This window comes from Ammodytes marinus (genome assembly GCF_949987685.1).
Source record: "Ammodytes marinus genome assembly, chromosome: 18".
Lineage (NCBI taxonomy): Eukaryota > Metazoa > Chordata > Actinopteri > Uranoscopiformes > Ammodytidae > Ammodytes > Ammodytes marinus.
Window position 1 is genome coordinate 8,001,009 of NC_137222.1, and position 21,536 is coordinate 8,022,544.

Here is a 21,536-nt window from a genome sequence, read left to right on the forward strand (position 1 = left end):
AGAAGAACAAAAGTAACAGAGCTCTAAAGTTTCACCCGAAATGATTCAACTGGTTGTCCTTGAAGCTGAACTGCTGGAGGCAGGGGGGGGGGGCGAGTAGGCCTACACACCACACTCACGCGCACACCCGCCCGCAGCGACACAAACTGCAGCGACCAATCAGAGCTCGCCTCGCGCGAAAGGAGGGGAGACGGTTACAACCCGCTACAAATACAGTCCGTCTCACATTGCTATTTTATTGTATGCACTTGTTAGGTCATTAGCCTACTCCCCAGACTCATTCAGGGAATCTCATGGCTGTCAAAGTTAAAGGCTTCATTATTAACCAAAAGTAAACAAACTTCCCCGAGGCTCTTTGCAACTTGGAAACTCGCGAAGACAGACTCAACAACTTGCACCGTTACTTACGCTGGAGGAGCTTATCTCCCAAAGTTCTCAACTAAACAAAAGGGGCAAGCAGCCGTGAGAGGGACAGGTTTTGGCGGCGAATATATCACAGCCTGTGCAGTGCAAGGGAAAGTCTTTCTGGGAGAGTGTGTGAGTAAAACTAGTTCCAACATACGGAAAGTGGGGTCCTCATTCATCCTTCGTGTTGCTAGCACCTGGAAACATGACGCGAAGATCCTACGCGATTTACGCCGTGGGGATCATCTGCGCGCACCTGCTCGTCATTGGGATTGGCTTGTTGGTGGCCCAAGTTTGCCGCAATTTCATGCACAAACGCCTCACAAAGGTAAAAAAACTGAAAATTTTACACAGAGCGTGTTTATGTAGCAGGAGTTTGAATGACTAATACGATGCATTTTTTTTCTTTCGTTATGAATGATAGAAAAAAACATTAACAATGATGGGATTGTAGCCTAGATGTCCCTCGCTCAATTACAGGCCAAATTCTGTGTACAAACTCTGCAAGATAAGATTGCAAATGTTTTCACTTCGTTTGTTTGTCCTCTACCAATCTTTAGAGCAGACCATTCATTAAACATGCAGATTGATGAGATCACATAAGGACTATCCATAGAATTAAACTGCAAAATGATCACACACTTGATAAACTTAGCGGACCAAACCCTGTAGTAGCCTAGTAGTAGTAGTAGGGTAGGCTAACTGCTGCTGCTTGTTTGTTATCTTGACTAATGAGATGTCGTGGTTATCACAGTACCATCACCATGATGCATCCTCAGTGAATTGTGACTACACGTAGTGATTGTAGGGCGGTGAGTTTGCCTCCCAGAAGAAGAAGGTGTGGCTCTAATAAGCAGCTATGACTCCTTCAGATGGAGGAGCATGGGTTATTATGGGTTCAGTACACTGAGCGAGCAGTCAGCACTTTGTCTGCCCCAAGTTATGATTAGAACCCAGTTTCAGTTAGAGCCACAGCTCCTTCTCCATTAGCAAACACAGTGAAAGACCTTCATCAGATGGTAGATCCAAATTAATTTATTATGATGGCACAGTATTGTGTGTTTTCTGCCTCCAATGTGTGTCATTATAACATGCCACAGTTCCAGGGCAAATTCCACAGCTAAGAATAAGTAAGGGCTGGGTCTGTATTGGTTGTTCTTGGTATTGGTTGGTATTTTTAAAGCCTCTGGAAAGCTGGTCTAAAATAGTAAAAAATCATTATTTGATATCAAAGTTGAGTGTCTCGATAAGCTTTTACAAAAATCTGATCGAAAATGAATGTTAATAAACATTATAACACTTTGTTAAAAATAAGCTTTTTTACTGTCTAGACCAGGGGTCCCCAAACTACGGCCCGCGGGCCAAATGCGGCCCGCGGCCCGCTTTTTATTGGCCCGCGGCCGATTTTAAAAAGATAATGTAATTTTTTTTTTTTTTTTTTTTTTTTTTTTTTTTTTTATATTTTTTTTTTTTTTTTTTTTTTTGCATTTCTTAGTTAACCCACTAGTGCAGGGGTGTCAAACACTGATTGATTGGCCCGTGGCACATTTTAAAAATATAATGTAATATGGCGCTTTTAAATAATTTAAATGCACTCATTATATTACAGACAAATATGTCCCATAAAAGAAAATGAGCAACAAGCCCATCCCAGAGGACCCTGCATAATATTTTATTTTAAATTAATATTATTATGGAAAATCTATGCGTCCTTCTCCAATAGCTTCTAATTCATCTGACACAGTGTCTCCATTTTTTTTTCATACAAAATTCTTCAGATTTAGCCTCTTAATTTCCCTCTCAAAGTGCACCAAATTCATGCATTTCGCTTTAAAAACTTTAAAAAATCTCCCGGGGGGGCATACCCCCGGACCCCCCTAGGAGGGTCGGGACCTCGGCTGGATACTATTTTCACCCTGCTGGACATTGGACGCAAAGGCAGAAAATACTGGGTGTATCATTGCCATATAAACAAGAGGGGGAATGTGTCTGTTTAATGTGCAAGGAAAGTGTTGCCGTGAAGAAGGATTACAATTTACGAAGACACTATGAAACTAAACATCAGAGCAGCTACATGTCCTGATAAATGTGTTATTTTTGCAAAGTGGCCCGGCCCTTCGTAGATTTTTCTGTATGTGGCCCTCAGTGAAAAAAGTTTGGGGACCCCTGGTCTAGACTATCTGACAGGACTGTGGGCGTGGTCGTAACAATTAGTCTCCATGGCAACAGTATTTTATTTTGTAGAATTTTCGGGCAGAGAGCTCAGAGCTGCCCTGATTGGTTCAAAATACTTACTGTGCCATAAGGGCCAGAGCATTGTCCGCCTCATCTCGTATTTTGGTAAAGTTTATCAAACTTAAATGACGAAAGCTTTCATTTGGATTGCTAAATATGCTTTTTCAGATGCTTATCATGCAACCAACTCTCCACTTTAAAGTTAGAAGGTTTTGTGGATTTGGGTTTGCATGAGCTGAGTGCTGGTTTTATTCTTGTGGTGATTATTTATTATTTTATTCTGCAGATTTATTTTCTCTTAGCCTGCGATCACACCAAAAGCATCAAATATGCATGTGGGCGCTCAGGTTGCTGCTATTTCACTTACCAGGCTCCCAGGATCAGCGCAAGCATCTTACAACCACTCCCAAGCATTCATTTGGGGAAGAGGATTTAGTCTCTTAAAACATTTCTGGAAATCAATCAATCAGGCGTTCGTCTTAATACGTCCATGTCGCTGACAGGCATAGCTACGGGAAGTAGCGGTGCTGCCCTAGTGGCGAGGCAATTTTGCAACTGACGTTCGGGAAACACAGGATGTTCCGGTCTGCCGGACATAAATCATTTTGTCTTTAAGTTCCTGGGAAATTGGACCAGTGTGAAGGCAATATAAAAATAGCATAATTTTCACTGATGGGTTGTGTTTGCTGTTACAGGTCATTTATGATCAACAGAGGAAAATATGACTTTTCATAAACATTTAAAAGTTTAAAAGGGGCACTGTGTAATATGACATCATCAAGAAAGTTCTAGAAAGTTATAGAATGCAACGCTCCCTGGGTAACCCCACCCCTTTTGAATAACAACAGGACAAGAACAATTCTAAATTCTAAACAATGCACCTGATTAAATTCCAAAAACATGGATGCCTCCATAAGACTGGCCTGCTCAATGTACAAAATTTAATATTAATATTTGTAATTCTCCGCTCATGAAGATAATTCAGATTATTGGCAGAGGTGATTTTACACCAATGAGGACATATTTATGAATGAGGATATTGATTTTAGCTAATAAATTACTTAAAATGTTACAAAGTGCCCCTTTAAGGAGGTTTAAGATTAATGGAAAAGAGAGAATTGTTTGGTCCGTTGGAGGAAGGGCAGCGGATGCAACTTCATCACTGATATAAAAAGTTGATGGGAAATGGATATTTAAACTAGTCTGAACATCAATAATTGTGTAATTAAGCTTCAAAAACAAGCGGTAATTATGTGTGGTTGCATTAGTGAAAGAATTTGCCCAGCATCAGTAAGCATTCTGTAGACCTTTCAGTTCATTTTTGTCTTACTTATTCCACTCCATACACATACTCCATACGATTTCCTAGAATTCCTATATAGTGATATTCAAAACTTTCCCAGGAGGTTCACTTTACTTTCAAAGCAGTGCAGTAATGAAAGTACTGTTGACCCACATTCAATGTTATCCGATGACACACCTTCATGCTTATTTACATATCTAAACCGCTTCTACATTTCACGTCTCAAATGGCTTTTATCAGAGAGGATAAGTATTGACTTGAGAGGTCAGCATATATATTCACTAGGCTTTATAGTGCTGGAAGTCATTCATGATACTATACTCAAATTTAACTTGACTTTTATAGAGGTTTCGATGAATGCAGGAAGTGGAGAAAAGCTCCCAAGTATTAACTACCAGAGAGTTAATCATCTGCTAGAGATAAGATTGTGCAGGGATGATGATAGTTCATTTTCAATGGATGGATTAAAGTCGTTGGACCATTTCACAACTCATATAACTTAATTTCCTCCTGGCCTGTAGTACGGTTGAAATGGGCGCACCTGTTGTTTGAGAAACTGATGAAATAAATTAAGCATTTATTAAGATAGGTTGTTAAACAGGATTAAACTATTTCTTATTTACTTTTAGGCTTGTCAGTTACTGTACTGTTTACTCAAAGTTTTTAGCCGTTAAGACAGTCTGGTTGAGCTCTGAGTCTAATTGGTCGTGTAGGGGCTGAAGATGCTATTCTTGACCAATCAGGAAAGCACAATTGTCGGTTGCATCTTCAACACAAAACAATGGGTGCGGATTGCGGAGTGCAACCGTGATTTAAAATGACTTGGGTCGAGAGAATTGGGGGAGGGTTGAGTGATGCTGGGTTGGTCTGTGTCCTTTTATCCCCCAAATTGGTGGTTTAATTGAGAAAGCATTTCATTGTACATTCACATCATATGGCGTGCCTTATTAATTTGATCAAATACTACACAAAGGGCATAAATTACATTGTTAAAATGAGATTGGAATTTTTGATATTTGTGAGTAACAATCTATTTACAAAGAAATCATGAATGCTGGCTTTAAGCCGAAGTGAAACAAAGATAAAGTGATGTATTCTTTCTTTTGAATTGCATTACCCATTAGCCCAAGGTGTAGAATTAATAGCCATTGTGGCCACATTAAAGATCCTGTTATAAAATTCCAAGATAAACCACACTATTTTTAAGTTGGCATTGAAAGTTTCGAATCAGTTACAAACTAGGAAATGTTGAACCCTTAAAAAGAGTGCTTTTTGAATCACATATTTTGGTCTCATTAGCCATCTTGCTATTCTTGCCTCTTACATAGCTTTAAATGCATAAATAGTGTTAGACTTATTTGGCAAAGAAGTTTCTGTCTCTTTATGTGTTAATTACATGAGCAGGCAGACATACTGTATGTTAATACTGGAATTCAGTAACATGAGTGTTTGCGTGTCAAACACATGCATGGCCCTCACATGCAGACACATAGTTATCTACTAGCTTGGCAGTATGATTTCAGCTGTATCAAATTACCCCCTCACCCCAGTTGCATCAGTGTGATGGATCTCATTCCATAGCTACCCTCCCAGCAGTGTACTCTCTGTGTGTGCTAAGCCTCTTTCACACTGCCAGGTTTATTGAGAAACTGGCTTGGTTGGCAGCCCTCAGCTTCCATGTGAGATAAGCAATGACCTGCTGGTGGGGTGATGGTGAAAAATGTCTTCATGAGGAGTTTGATCATTTCACATTGACTAGACTAGACTATGTAGCTGGCTAGCGGCTCCTTGTTAGAAATCTACTAAAGTTTAAACTTTGACGCAAACATTTATTTACAGTACAAAATGTGTGTTTTTAATTCAGACACAACACAACAATGATGTTGCTTTACCAGCAAAAGTAATACAAATGTAGCTTGATAAGGATACCATGTCTTGGACCACATCATTGTTCCAGGAAGGTTTTGACATCAGTGTGCTAAAGGTCAGAGTGTCAACAAAATCATTTGTAATGGTGCCGTGGGGACAATCTTACCAAAATTCATGGAAGTCATGGCCAGTAGTTGTGTAAATAGCTGGCTCTGCACCAGGGCTAACGTGACCAAGGGCCAAATCCACTAAAGGATTGTGCTGCTTTTGCGGGCGCTTTACCTGTGCAGATGATATTAAAAGATAGCGTCCAATTCACAAACCTGGCCAATTGTCTTAATGAAGCGTCTGCGGCTCAACTCACTTAAACGCAAAAGGATTGCAAGTTTTGCTCAGCTGCAAAACTTTGTTGGTGTCTTAGCGCTGGCATGTAATTACTGCAAATTCTTTTGTGGACCGAGTGCTAAAACAGGGCAGATTTCGGCTGCTATTAGCCTGGCTATTCATTCTTTGTGGATCTAGCCCCAAGATTCTACAGCCGTGACACTAGGTGAAAAGTGAAGGGACCAAGTCATTTGGATTCATCCTCCGTGCACAATGGTTGTATGCAACAAAATTTACAAAGATACATCCAATATTTGCCACTACAGCTACAGGAAAACAGAATTGAACTAGATATGACTTTGATGCGTTCAGGAACAGCAGGACTGGACTGCAGTTCAGTTGGTAGTTTTGTTCAGTGGTTGGCCTCTACTGAGGCGAACCCATTTAGAGTATGCAAAGCTTGTGCACCATGACCGGAGGATTTATTGAATAGCGTCTTGCTGTGCCCAATGTTATTCACGTCTGTGTTTTTGCCCGTATACATCAAAGCACTAGCAGTATGTGTATTTGTGTATTCACCTGCTACATGTGTTTTCAAATGGGGAGTGGTGTTGCAGTAGCAGTGGTAAGCACTGAGATAAGAGGCTTTCTATGTTGCTGTTTTCCCCGCTGCATTTCATGTAGCGTGCTGGGAGGGTTACCATATCGATTGTTCCTAGCATGAAAGGACAACATAGAGAGTCCATGCTCTCCCTTCCTCAATCTAAGGTGACAGCTTTATTGTCCTTGGCTAGCCGACTAAACTGTTGTCTCTGAACAAGTAGAAGGGAGCCCAAAGGAGGAGGGGGCCTGCACACCCCTGAAATAATGGGACGCGTTGGTATGTCTGGCTCTTTCGGGCTTATTTCATACTGAAGTGTAGCTGTTAACTTTAAACAAAAATCTGACACAATTAGGTCAAAGTGAGATTTCTTCTTGATGTGTTGTCAAAATAAATTCTAATCCTTTCACCCCTTTCCTTCTTCTCTCTCTCTCTCTCTCTCTCTCTCTCTCTCTCTCTCTCTCTCTCTCTCTCTCTCTCTCCCTGTGTTTTCCCCAATTCCTCCAAAGATTCCTGCAGTGAATCAGGTTATCGTTGTCCAGAGGCAATGGCATTTGCTGCGAACATATTTGAGCCTACTGTGTAATGAAACGGGCTAGAAAAGTTTTGTGCCGGTGCTGGACTTCCAAAGGCCTTATTAAGGCTCAGTGCTGAGGAATGTGGCTCAGATCATTAAGGTTGCAGTGCTTTGCAACCAGTGGGCATCCAGCTCCCTGCATCACATGACGTGTCAGTGGCTCTCCCCGACTACCCGTCGTCATTGGCAACCGTTGACAATGAAAGTGTGTAAGGGTCTCCCCCCTAATACCATTCATGTGCGGTGCCAATTGTCTTGACGCCTAGAAAAGAAGCTTCCCTCCACGACCCCCCACTCCCGGGGATGTTTTTGTTCTTTTGGGTTGTTTTGAACAGATTGTGGATTCGTTCCAAATTTTAAAAAATGTGTTTGCTATTGCAATACATTCTGCACTATGCATCATTTTGCATTTTTGCACACCACATCATAAATCATTCCGACCATATTTTAAGTAAGAAATTCTGTTTAATTTCTGACATACTAGAACACTTCTGCTTATTATCATTATTATTATTATTATTATTATTATTATTATTATTATTATTATTATTATTATTATTATTATTATTATTATTATTATTATTATTATTATTATTATTATTATTATTATTATTATTATTATTTTTATTGGTGATACTGAAAAGACAGAACAAACATATGCACAAAAATAACAACAAGATTAAACAAAGACAATGGAACCATTAGATATGGGTTGTAGTGGTACAGAATACAGACAATAACACTGAAGAAAGACAAAGGTATATGGTCTGCACTGGAATTATTGGAATTGGGTAGAGAAGCGAGTGAAAGAAATAGAGGGAAAAGAAAGAAGATAAAATAGATCTATAGAACGATAAAGCTCCATCAATTAATTAGAGAAAAGAAAGCAAGCCATCGCACTAATATATTTAATTATAATACAAATCATTTAAAAAAAAAAGTTTATTCATTAACGTGGAACTGAAAATCAGCCGTATTCATGTGTCACTCTGAATGAACTTTGTTTAGGTTTAAACCGAGATGTTGAACTGTATGTCTCAACAGGAAATTGTGTTGGTGGAGGGCAGCCGTGTGTTTGAGTCGTGGAAGTCCCCTCCCCCTCCCGTCTACATGGAGTATTTCTTCTTCAATGTGACCAATGTGGATGCATTCCTCCTTGAAGGGGCCAAGCCAGAAGTCACACAGGTCGGGCCCTACACATACAGGTAGGAGGCCAAAGCCCATCAGTTCACACAAAGATGAACAGCATGCCACCAAATAACGCTTGTAATGGAGTCAAAGATCTGATGTGGTTGTATGTGTAGCAGGTGCTTGCACACGAAGGTAAACCACGGGATATTACTGAACTTCATATACGTATTTTTCCTTCTATGATTTTTTTGGGGGGTAATTGGAAAATATGTGTTCTGGCACAAAGCCCTTTTTTCTTTACGGGCAGAATTTTAAGCGTAATACAGAGACCACAACTCTATATAAACCAGTCTGGGTTGTTGTTTCTATTCATTGAGTTAATTGCCTCTGTGGGTCATTGCAATGTCTTCCAGCCACACCACACACTACACAATTATCTTATGCAGACTAGAAATCGTATTTCATGTAGCAGTTGATTTCTTCTTTTTTTTACTTCACTGTGGTTGAAATGTGTCCAGCACCTATTACTGATGTCGGTTGCTGCTTCTGTTTCCTCTCTTGTGGTCTATTATGTCGCACAAATTTTAAGCGTGAAAAAAATCTCCCTCAAGATCAGGCACTAATATATAAATAATTTTGTTTCATATCCTGTCCCGTCTATCATGTGAGTCCTAAGAAGAACCTGTGTGTATAGATTAGTCATTTGGAATCACTTCTAATGCTCCCACTGAAACCCTTAAATAAATATCAAGGTTCACTGCTGAAGCACCGCAAATGTTACGACAGCCACGGTGCATGCCCGGATAATCCACCCTATATTTAAAGATGGAGTAAGCCATTCTGGCCATACTTTTATTTTATTTTTTTTTGTCAAAATCAGTGAATGTCTCTTATAATTCTCCATAACAGTTTGGATTTCCTTATATTAAATGGTTGGGCTGAGAGAAAGTAGGTGTTGTCTTACATGTATGTGCAAATCCAATGGTAATATGCCATATTCTAGAAAAGCTATTCAAAATGTAAAAAAAAAAAAAAACGATATTAGATATTCTTACATTTTATTTTGTTTTTTTCCCCAGGGAGTACAGGGTTAAGGACAATGTGACCATGGCTGAAAATGACTCCAAGGTGATCGCGTACAACACCAAAACCTTTGTGTTCCTGAGGGATAAGTCTGTGGGTGACCCAACTGTGGACAACATCACCACCGTCAACATCCCTGCTTGGGTGAGTCACGGACTTAAAAAGTCTTGGTAGAGGAAAGTGTAAAAAATCCAAGTGGGGGAAAGTGGAGTCGTTTGTTTTGCGTAACATCCTTTTGCTTTTCGTTTTTCTCAATCATAACCGCCCACACGCTCTTGTTCATCCTGCATTCTTTATCCGTCTCTCCTCCGCTTCCCCTCCAGGCCGTCATGAACAAGGTGAAAGGGAGTTTCTGGAAGGCCTCCCTGGTGTCCGTGTGGATGAATTCGTTGGGCAGCGGCCTCTTCACCACCCGCACAGTGGATGAGTTGCTGTGGGGCTACGAAGATCCCCTATTAAACCGTATCGCTCCAACCAATCCTGATGTGGAGAAGATCTTTGGCCTCATGTACAAGGCATGTATAGCTCTACAAAAAAAAGAAAGATGTGTTCATTTTGTTTTGGATGAATTTCTCCATGAATCTAATCACCCTGAACATCACTGCATCAGTTGTTCTAAATTAAAATAAATGGGATTTTTTTCATTTCCATAATAACAAATTTTAATCCCATAACATGTTTGGATCTTTTTAGAAAAATGGAACCAATGACGGGGAATTTGTCTACCACACCGGGCTGCAGAACACCCTGGATTATGGTCGGGTCGAAACATGGAAAGGCCAAAGGTAGCACTGTTGCACACACAGTCACGCACTCCCTATCTGTCTTCATCCACTGTAATGACACTTCATTGGGTAACCATTGTATTTTAAAAAGTTTCATAAAACTAGGTGAGGGAGTACTGGCTGGCTATGTCTGGCTTTCTGGATGCCTGGGGCTGTTGTCCACAGTACAGGGGGCAGGGCAGGACATCCTGATTGGCTGAATGCTTTAATAATGGCTTTTAAGTCAACTTTCTTATCCATTTTCTTTGCCTCAGCTTCACAGCATTCTCTAATTACTGTTTTTTCTCCAGGGAAACAACTTTTTTCAACTATTGACTTTCAGATAAAAACATGTTTGTTCGTAAGAACATTTTCTTGTAATTTCCTGTTGAAGCTGATAATGTAGAACTCTCCGCTAGCCATTCCCAAGGAGCACGTGTTCGTGAGTTGAAAAATGTACACGCCGATACAGAACCTTAGGGGAACAGTGAAAATGTTTAAAACATGTTAATAGGCGAAATGAATTAATTTATTGGAATACAAAGAGCACATTATGTTTTAAATTATTTCTCCTATAAACTATTTTGTTTAATAATAAGGTTATTATTTTATACTTTAAACTGTATGAACCAACCCTTCAGTACATAAGGTTTTCCTCAAAAATAAGACATGAGAATCTTTTTTTCATCTTCTACAGGTGAAATGCAAAGTTCTCCCTGCTATCCAAGAATTGCACATCCCGCAGAATCTCGCACAAGATTATTACCAGATATTGTAATGACAATTAAGGCAAAGTACTGTATAAAAGTTATACAATATTATTTTTATTTTTTTACAATGTCTATTAGTTTCCCCTTTAGCTGTATGAGCTCCTGTGGGAAGCAATCAATTCAATGCTGACAGGCAGAACACGGCATACCACCTGTTACTGGCGGTTGAGAACAAATTAGTTTCGCCACAGGAGGTTTCAGTTAGCGTTACTTTACTTCACCTTCCTTGTCCATCTCTTCCTCACTGTTTTATTAGAAACTTCAGCCTTTGTGTAGGTTTCCAGCAAATCACAATCTTTTTTCAAAGGACAACATTGGTTTTGTGCAGTGACCGCCATTATCATTGTGTTGTGATTTAACAACCTTTTTGATAAAAAATAAAACGGAGGCTGCATGCAATTTTGGAATGCTTCTTATTCGCAAACATGTTCCTAAATACATTTTACAGTTTGTTCACACCTATTTTTAGTCTCAAATGCCAGTGAAATGCTCACTAATAGAGTTGTTTTGAAGACCGCATATCCAACTCACAAGAGCCTACATTTCTTTGAAACGTTTTAACACTACGAGAGATACCCTTTGCGAAAACTTAAGTTTTTTTTATTGCATACATTTTTTGTCTTGGTATAATTTTAAAATGATACGCAAGGCAAGGCAAGTTTATTTATATAGCACAATTAAGACCATTCAAAGTGCTTTACAGGGGCAAGATTAAAATACATATTACACATTAGAAAAGCGAATTAATAGAAATAAAACATTTAAAAGCTAATGAGTAGAAATAGAACATTTAAATAAAATAAAAATTGCAGGTTAAAATGGAAACAGAAAAGTCTTCATACTTGATTTAAAAGAGCTGAGAGTTGCAGCAGACCTCAAGTTTTCTGGAAGTTTGTTCCAGATATGTGGAGCATAAAAACTAAAAGCTGCTTCTCCTTGTTTATTCCTAACTCTGGGGACTGTAAGTAGACCTGTCCCAGACGACCTAAGGGCTCTGGACGGCTCATAACGTATCAGCAGATCAATAATGTATTTCGGCCCTAAACCTTTAAGGGCTTTGTAAACCAACATCAATATTTTGAAATCAATTCTTTGAGTGACAGGAAGCCAGTGTAATGATATCAAAATGCTCATAATTTTGTCATGTTTTTGCAGGCAGCTGACATTCTGGACGTCTAACCAAAGCAACAGCATCAATGGATCCGATGGAAGTGCTTTCCACCCTCTGCTGAAAAAGGACGAGCGCATCTACATCTTCACTCCAGACCTCTGCAGGTAGAGTTAAGCACCAACATTAACCGCCTGCAGGCAGCCTACTGCTCCCACATGGCATCACTTTATGATATGTCAATCACCACCCTTAACCATTGCCATTATATTTTTACCACTCAGTGAAAACATTTGAATAATTTTTACATAAATATTGAATTAGTAATTTCAATTTGTTTGTGGCCATGCTTGAGGCATAGCTCTATGGGTAGCAATGTGAGTCTTTCGTTCGATGCAGTTCACAATAGACAATCGCAAGCCAAGTGAGAGAGTAACAAAGACAACACGCACACAATGAATGGAGAGAGCAAATCTCTCCTGAAATGCATTCATACTGTTGACCTGGGTTATCCAACCCATGGCTCCTTTCTCACCTCCACAGGTGGCCAATCATTGGGCCATGTTTTTAGATTGTCTGTGTTCTGTAGAAGCACACTGACAGCTAAAAGGGGACAAAATGGGTGATGAACAAGTGGGCAGTGTGAGAAAAACAATTCGTTTTTTTAACTAAAAACCATTAATAAAGTTTCTGGATGACACCCAAACTACAAATTTGAACCTGGAAGGAAACTAGTTTTATATGTCACCTTCAATAACAGCCTCACAGAACCACTTGCATGGCTATAAACTCAGTCTCTTGATATCAGTTAAATATGAATAACACTAGTCATCTGATTAATAACCGTCCTATTTGTCCCACTGTTACCTAGTGGGAGTGCCATCTGTGATATTTTAGTGTGTGGTTACAACAGTTTATGAAGTGAAGTCTATTTATAGTTCATGACCTGCCCTGAAAACTCCTGCGTCTCAACTCCTCACACAGCAGGACAGGGCTTTCATATTTGGTATGGAAATACAGGCCTTGGATATCATGCATTGCTATCACAACATCCTGATCGCTTACAAACAGCATCATACAACTGTTTCGTCACTGAGGCTTTTTTTACTGCCTATTCTGTGGCACTTAATGGGAAGGCTTTTTAAACAGGAATGTTAGTCGGTGGTTTAATTTCAGATGTAAATACATGGGCAAATGAGAAAGGGGTTGGAAAGTCGTGGGAGTGAGAATGAAAAATTTGACATTAAAATCCTTAAAGCGTGGTGCGTATTCGTGAGAAGCCCACTTTCACACGGGAAATAAATGTTTTGTGTTCTTTCATCGCCAGCTGGAACACACAAAGATTCATCATGTTTTCTTGTCAAATGGTCTGTTCTGTTTCTGCCAGACATCATTAATACTAGTCCATTACAGGACATTTAGATGGGAGGATTCTCGGAAGGGTTTCAGTATCAGGACGTCAAAAATTGAAGAATGTTAAAAGAGAATTGCCTCTCACACAGTGACTAACTGATGATTAGAGTCTTGGGGTTTTATTTCACAAATGCTATGTGCTACGTGCTAGCTTCCCTGACGTCCATGCCGACGATGAGAGCTTCCAATTTAGAAAATAACCTTGACCTAAAAAGCTGCCGCGGACCTCTTCCCCTTTTTGTTGAGGGTGGAAGGAATCTGTTGGAAGGGCATGGTTGTACCTTTGGCTCTGAATGGACCTGGGCCAGAAACCCCTCGCACAAATGTTTACACTTTCACCCACTTATTAATTGCCTGTTGGCTTCTCGTGACTGTCTGTGGTATTGTGACTAAAGGGAAGGCTCCCTCCCTGTTTCCTGTACTGTTATAACCCTAATTTAAAGAGGAAATGTTCAATAAAGGTCGTGGGTGTAAACCTTTCACAAAGTCCTTTTCAGGGTTACAAAACATGTCGTTAGCTAAATGACATCTGGGACTGATCTGTAGGATAAAGACGGGGCTAGAATTCCCATCTGTGACAGGGTAGTGACCCTTGACTCACAGCTGAACCACAAAAACTTCAAAATGTTGAGTAATTGCAGACAGGTGTCATTGTTCAAATACCAAACTCGCCTTTTCCCATACGTTTATCTTTCCTATCCTATTTATACATAAAAAGCATGTTGAAAAAAGAAAAAAACAGTGAGGAATAAAATTTAAGCACGACACAGCAGGTCCAGGCTGCCCCAAATAATCATAACAAAGACTGTCTGCTACATTACAAACATGCAGGTTTAAATATTGTAGGTATTGCTCTATAGAAGTTGTGCATTTTCATTTTAGCTTAGTTTATCTGAAATGAATTTACATTGTAACCGTCTGTCATGCGCAGCCCGGACGGACAAGGCCGAGGCTTTCACAGTCTTGTTGGAGTGAAGAAAGTCTTCCTACTTGGCCTCTCTCACCAAGGTCAAGGGAAAGGTCTGTACAGTATTGTTGCACAGTCGGTGGGCTGCGTAGCGAAGAGCCGCGTCCTCCCGGCCAGTTGGCAGACACTGTATAGACTCCTTTGTTCGCTCGGAGAGTCGTCCGGATTCCCTTTACAGAAGAGAACGGCAGATACATAGCACAGGGACGAACGGCTTCGCAGTAACGCAATTCTCTTGGGAGCTGTTAAGAAAACAGCAAAGATTAAAAAATAATTGTAGATTTACGCGTTCTCCTCTCCGGAGACAGAAGGGAGGTCAAGAGCACAATACAGCATTATTATCCTATACGTGTTAAGAATGAAAGAGTTTCTCCCAACAGGACTTCGGCATAATGGTTAAGACTAAATCCTCCATCCTCGTAATGTTTCCACGCTGAATTAAGGGCCCATCCTTGTAATTGTATTTAGGTCGTGAATGCTTGTGAACAGGTGTCTCCGCACCCAATAGTTGGGAGGTTGACAAACCATGTGGAGCTAGAGTCAACACCAGCACAATGTACGCTTTAAAAAGTGTATTCAATGCAGCAAACCACTTTTATGACTTTTCTGTGCCTTTCAATTCACATTTGTTGCTTTTAAATTCAGGCGAAAAATGTGTGTGCCTACCTGGAAATTATATTAATTGTAATGGACTAGACATATGTGGAAATATTATTACTTTAATTCTACAGAGTTTTTTGTGTTTTTATCATTTGCGCGCCACCAATAGTGGAGAAACCACTATAATATATTCCATATGTATTCCTATTTTATGCCTCTTCACACTGGAAAGAGATCAATACCTTTTTCATTAAATTGACGAATGCAGCGGGAAGGTTTGTCTGCTGTCTGACATCAGTAAGCTAATATTCAGTGCTCATGTGGTACCGCAATAAAATGTTGATATTAAAATACTGAGCGGTAAAATGACGAACAGAGATGAAGCGATAGAGACTCTAATAAACAAGAAAGCTGTTTTTCATTTCATTGTGTGACCTAATGTTCTTGCTTTGCTCAGGTCCATCTACATGGAGTTTGAGAAAGACGTGGAGGTGAAAGGAATCCCAGCCTACCGCTTCACACCACCGCGCTCTGTGTTGGCCAGCAAAGAGGAGAACCCAGCGAACGAGGGTTTCTGCGTCACCCCAAAAGAGTGCCTGGGAACTGGCCTGCTTAAAGTCAGTCCCTGTCGGAAAGGTATATGTCAGCTTGTGCAGCCTTTTTTTTCCCTCAAATGCATTTTGCACTTTCACATGTACTGTGCCCGCAAGTTCCACATTTTTATATATTCTCTCTTCCGTATCTTTAATTAGCTGCACATCCCACACAATGCCTCATGTGGTTACACTCTGACCTGGGCCTTTTTAGCACATACTTGACATTTTTAGGACCCTTACTATGAATAAAGCATGCAGTAATTCCTACTTTAAAGAAGTCCCCTCCCCTGTTTACGTCTTCCTGCCACTATTACCAGCATTAATACTCCCCTACTACATGACCCACATGACGCAGCTCTCCAGCCCTCTCAGCACATCAGACACCATCTGACCATGAATGGCTCTGTTGATAAGAGGGCGGTAAGCCCTATCACCTGATTATGGCCTTGAATATGACCAGACATTACCTTTGTGTCTGTGTTTACTGAAGAAAAATAAACATTTCTTGAAGATAATCATTCCCTGATAAAGAAAAGTAACAGTGTTTTCGCATGTTTTACATATTAACTATCATGAATATACCATATAGCCTATTTGTTTTTTTATTCTTTTTTAATACCTATGATGCAACCATAACTGTCTTTAAATTCCAGCATCAACATAAAGAGACTTGCAACTTGTTTTATAGAGGTATTCTAACTAAAGATTAACGTCAAGTTTTCCTTTCTTGTGTTAAGTACCATTAATGCTGCTTTTTGCAAAAACATGTGCACAATGTTGACAGAGAAAAACAGACTTGATGTTTTTTTTCTGTGAAGAATAAGGGTTTACCTAATGGCTACCGTCCACATTAAATGTTAAGTATACATGATTTATAGTAAACAGATGCATGGCATTATGTCATTGAAAATAGCAGAGCATTTCAAGGGTCATGACACAAATTCAGTGTGGCCAGCAACAAGACATTTGGTTCTACTCAGGTGCGAAGGATTAAAAAAGCGTGAAGCGTGTTATGTTTGGTGCCAGGTGCTGAGGAATGTACACAGTGATTAATGGCACTCGTGAGTTTAACCAATACCAACGTTCACATGGTGACCTTGTGTGTTGTCACAGGAACAGCCTCTCAGGTGACCGTGGGTGTCTGTTGTCAAACACAAGAGCAGGAAAACTGTCACCCTTGCCCTACTTTATCAGCGGGTCTCACTGTGCGACCCTATGACTTTGGTGTTGCTGCACTTGAGGTCTTGCCAAGCTGCACTACTAGAAATTGTTAAATAAAAAATAAAAAAACGACAACCAGGTCACCTAGTCAAACGTATTACGGGTATAACTTTACCTAATGGTACTGTTTATTTATCTTGACCAAAGGCCACGGTGTAGAAACACAATGTGTCCGGTTGACAATATGAGGAAGGAACTCAACAAGAGCAACAAGATTCATTATCGGATATCATGTAAAGCCATTAAATCTTTTCCACAGGCCCTCGGGGTTGTGGTCTGTTTTGTGTACCTATTGTTAGTGTTCTTTGACCGTTTGACACTGAGTAACCTGCTAAAAGAGGTCAGATTATATCCGGCCATGTCTCTTGAGGACGGCTTAATATTCAGCTGTTTGCTTTGTCCTGATAGGGATCATACATCAAACAGCGGGAAATGTGACATAGGATAAAGATGTTGTTTTTGCTTTCATCCCTTATGTGAGGATTGGCAAGCCGTTTTGATGTGTCGCACCATCATTTTGTTTAGGCTGCGAGTGAAAGCACAACATAGAAGCTAGATATGTCTTCCCTTCACAGAGTTCTGGGCTGGAATGTTGCCTGTGTGGTATTTAATGATATCTTTGTTGATATAAGAACACTCTCTAATTAACGTGTCAATTGCCCAAATTAATTAGTAACTTTTTATGAAAGCATGAGGCAGCTCGATTGCTCCTTGGATGGGGCAACATTGCCACAGAAGATGAATGCCGCAATTTTGTCATAGTTGACATCTGCTTCACTTGATTACGCTGAATTAAGCCCCTATCTCACTGGGCTGCGACTGTTTGCGACAAGTTGGAGACTGCATTCGCGTCGCGAGGGAGTCTCTATCTCCAAACGGTCGCGGAGGTCTCAATTTCCCCGCATGAGTCGCAGAGCCGCGCAGTCCTGTCGCTTGAATTTTGAACATGTTCAAAAAAAGTGTGCGACAAATCTAGTCTCAAAATAGTCTCAGAGTGGTCGCATGGGTCTCAAACGCGTTGCAAACCCTTCTCAATTTAGTTTCCGCGAGTCACAAAGTGCGAGCAATGTCAAACAACTTTGCGAGGGGTTGGCGACATATGAAACTAAATTGTGACTGATTTGAGACAAAAATTAGACTGACATTCCGTTTGTGCGACGTTCGCGAGACATAAATGCGAGCTCCCGGCAAGTGTTGGGCAGGACATTCGCAAACGTGTCATGAGGAACCAACTCAGTGAGACTGCAAGTGAAAATTGTCGCTAATTCGCATATTTTGTCGCAATCTTGTGTCTCCAACTTGTCGCACACTGTCGCAACCCAGTGAGATAGGGGTTTTAGAAGAACTTCTTTATGATATGCAGCCTTAATGAATGCTTGACTCAGCTTAACATTGTCCCTTCCCTCATCGTTTCTCCCCTGAATTCTCTGGTCTCCTCTCCTCACATAGGAGCCCCAGTGGTCGCCTCCTTTCCTCATTTTCACCTGGCGGACGAAAAATATGTGGCAGCCATTGAAGGAATGTCCCCTGATAGAGCGAGTCACCAAACGTTTCTAGACCTAAACCCGGTAAGCCACCAACCAGGTCACCAGTTAATCAGCCTCAAATGCACTTTTTACTCTGTAGCTACAATAAATATAACATAAATGCCAACAAGGTCACAGTACAAATGTCAGTCCACTATTGAAATGTATAGGAACAAATAATTTCAGTGCACTATGTTGAAAGGTGCAATAATAAGTGCTGCTACACCACCTACTGGCACAGAAGTAGTAGCACAGAAGTTTATGACGTGCATTCATTGGTGTGGTTCCTAACTTAATGTCATAGATTCCATGATGTTGTCTGTTCTGGTGATGTATTGCTTGACTTTCCAATATTAACACTATATTTAATTGTATTTCTTGCGTGGAGACCACCGGAGTGATTGTACGTGCAAACAAGCGAGCGCAGGTGAACATCTTGCTCAACAGAATCAATGGATTCCCGTGAGTATCTGCATCCAAACCCGAGCCAAACACTGCTACTCTACTACTGATGTATATGATGATTGCTTCACACTTTTTTTCATTGCATTCATAACAGGAAAACCAGGGCCCTGAATGATACAATCTTTCCTGTCATGTTCCTCAATGAGGTAAGAACACACCCACTTGAGTTGTTTTATTTGATAAAAAGTCATGTGTGTCCGTCCTATCCAACACGAATCGGGACTAAACCGCTAGACATGATTAATATACGAGATCCTATAAATCAGACAGTCAAAAAATATTTACACATACAACAGCACCTGTAATTGTAATTAAATCAGAACTACAATCTCCTCAACACATATTTAATGCAATACTAGGCCTTTAATATACAAGAGAAAGTGATACCATACCTGGTTAAAATTTCACAAGTTTGCCATTGTTAATTCTAGCTATTGACCATTCAAAGGAAGCAATCTCTGTCATAACTTAAGTCCATTCTGTGAATTCTGGCATTATCGCTGTCTTTTTGATAAACAGAGTGTGACGATTGACGATGCATCCGCGGCAAGAGTCCACAAGCTTCTGCTGATTGTCACTGTGGTGTCCAACTTCCCGCTCATAATCATCGGACTGGGTGCCATCATGCTCGCTATCTTCGTCATTCTAGTTGTCCGAGCCCGCAAACAGAAGGTAAAGCAGATGACCACTTCTTCTGACCCTTTCATTTCATTCTAACAGCCTAACATTTGCTTGCCTTGACCCAAACAGTAATTGTTATGTTAATTTTTTGCACAATTCATTGGGTTGCTTTACCACACACTAATTGCACTGTGCATGTTCTTTTATCACCGTGTGTCCCTATGCAGAATGAAGTTAAGCGCATTGTGTTTACCAAGCCTCTCTATGCTGTAAGTCTTCATGGTTTTTTGCTGCTTTGTTTTTGTTGCTTGATTTCATCTCCTGACTTTATTAAGTACATATTGTCTGTATGCACCTTTAATCTAATTGTTCAGTATGCAGTTAGATTATCTTCACCCCTCTTGAAATCATTTTGGTGCTGTATATTAAGAGTATTGTCGGGCTTTAATGAATTAACATAATGCACTAGTGCTAAATATCTTACGACTGTAAACATAGAAAGATTGTTGAGAAGTATTTAATCTTTCATTCTAAATCTCCCATTAAAGGCCTCAGCTGAAGAGGACACTTCTTACTCTCCAGTCACTGACAAGGACAAGGATGACCCTCAAAATGGAACCTATATTGGTCTGACACCAAAAGCTGAACCGCAGGATTAAGGAGGGGGAGAATGGTATGGAGGGGGCTCTGTAGATTGGCAACCCTCAAAATTGAAAGTAGGGATTTGGGTTTCAGGAAAGAAAAAAAATCCACAAGAAATAATTGTCAATATCGCCTTTATAATTGGGAAATCTCTAGAAGTGGGGGTGGAGGGAGAAGGGGAACTTGTTTTTTTAGTCCCAAACATACTATACCATATGTTCTTCATTTTAGCCATGGCAAGCTGCAGTTCTCTAAGTGGTAGAGATGGAGAGTGCACTTTTGTAGTGTTCCCAAACAATCAAAGCACACCTTTAAAAATCCTCGGGTGTGGGATGAATTAGATTTTAGTCCGGTGGTCTCACCACAATCTCTGTTTGCCTAGATTAGACTCTTGTGCTTTTACATTTTAGTGACTGACTACTAAGAAACAGAGGGCCATTTGGGACCAGGGTAATGAAGTCCATACACTTTTTAAAGCTTCTTTAATATATCATACGTCACTCTCAGGGGGGCCTCTGCTTAGATACTGTATCAAACATTAAGAAAACTGTGAGAAAGGAGCAAAATACAGCAAGGCTTCACTTTGTGAAGAAATTCAAATCAATTCAGTATTACTATGTTTCTTTTGAAGTTCATCCTTAACTAAATGTTACAAAACAATTTTAATGGCTCATTGTGATTTTCTATTCATGCACTGTGTTTAGAGGGATAGCTTTGCCAATCTTTATCACCGTACCAGAGAAATCTATAGGTATATTTTTGTATATAAGATGTGATGGACTGCTCACATTCCTCTCAGTGTATGATGGGAGTGAATATTAGACAAAACGCTGTATATTTTGAATACTTTTAGGTTTTGTAAAATAAGACTTCCTTCTCATTTTTTGTAAATGTGAATGTAGAAATGTTTGAATGAGAAACATCTTAAGTTAGAGCTTCACAAAAGTCTGCTAGTGCCAAAATGATTGGATAATATTTAGATTTTATGGTTGAAACAATAATTTACGTACACTACTGAGTTTGTGTTGACAGTATTTTTGCTCATACAATCTAACATGGCCGTATCAAAATGTAATTCAGCTTCTAATTATTATTTTTTTAAATGTGCTTTTTTGATGCTGTTGTTGAAGGCTTTACTAGCATTATTGGTGCTGAATGACACTCGACAAACCTTTTTCTTGTTTTCAATGTTTGTGAAAGGAGAATTCATGTCAAGTTTCCAACTCAAAATTCACAAGGGGTTCAATATGAGGAAACGCTGTGTGCCTTTTTAAAAGAATCAATGTTACTGGATCTGTTTTGCATTTTATAGTCT

The 21,536-nt window shown here is 39.9% G+C and overlaps 1 protein-coding gene across 1 annotated transcript; it reads left to right on the plus strand.

Moving 5' to 3' along the window:
* The first annotated feature begins 339 nt into the window (after window positions 1–339).
* LOC307265257 (lysosome membrane protein 2-like) lies at window positions 340–20,417 on the plus strand. Its single transcript, XM_080046911.1, has 12 exons — window positions 340–733; window positions 8,359–8,519; window positions 9,525–9,672; window positions 9,852–10,043; window positions 10,222–10,313; window positions 12,218–12,337; window positions 15,608–15,786; window positions 18,417–18,535; window positions 18,882–18,955; window positions 19,053–19,104; window positions 19,478–19,630; window positions 20,128–20,417. The coding sequence occupies exons 1-12, from the start codon at window positions 611–613 to the stop codon at window positions 20,236–20,238; spliced, it is 1,524 nt and encodes a 507-aa protein (XP_079903037.1). The 5' UTR covers window positions 340–610; the 3' UTR covers window positions 20,239–20,417.
* The last annotated feature ends 1,119 nt before the right edge of the window (window positions 20,418–21,536 follow it).

What these genes read in the sequence shown, in the direction of transcription:
- LOC307265257 (XM_080046911.1), top strand. Translation starts at nt 611, where the DNA reads ATGACGCGAAGATCCTACGCGATTTACGCCGTGGGGATCATCTGCGCG. An exon ending in CCGTCAACATCCCTGCTTGG is followed by an intron (nt 9,673 to 9,851) that starts GTGAGTCACGGA and finishes CTTCCCCTCCAG; the next exon opens with GCCGTCATGAACAAGGTGAA. An exon ending in AACAGAATCAATGGATTCCC is followed by an intron (nt 18,956 to 19,052) that starts GTGAGTATCTGC and finishes CATTCATAACAG; the next exon opens with GAAAACCAGGGCCCTGAATG.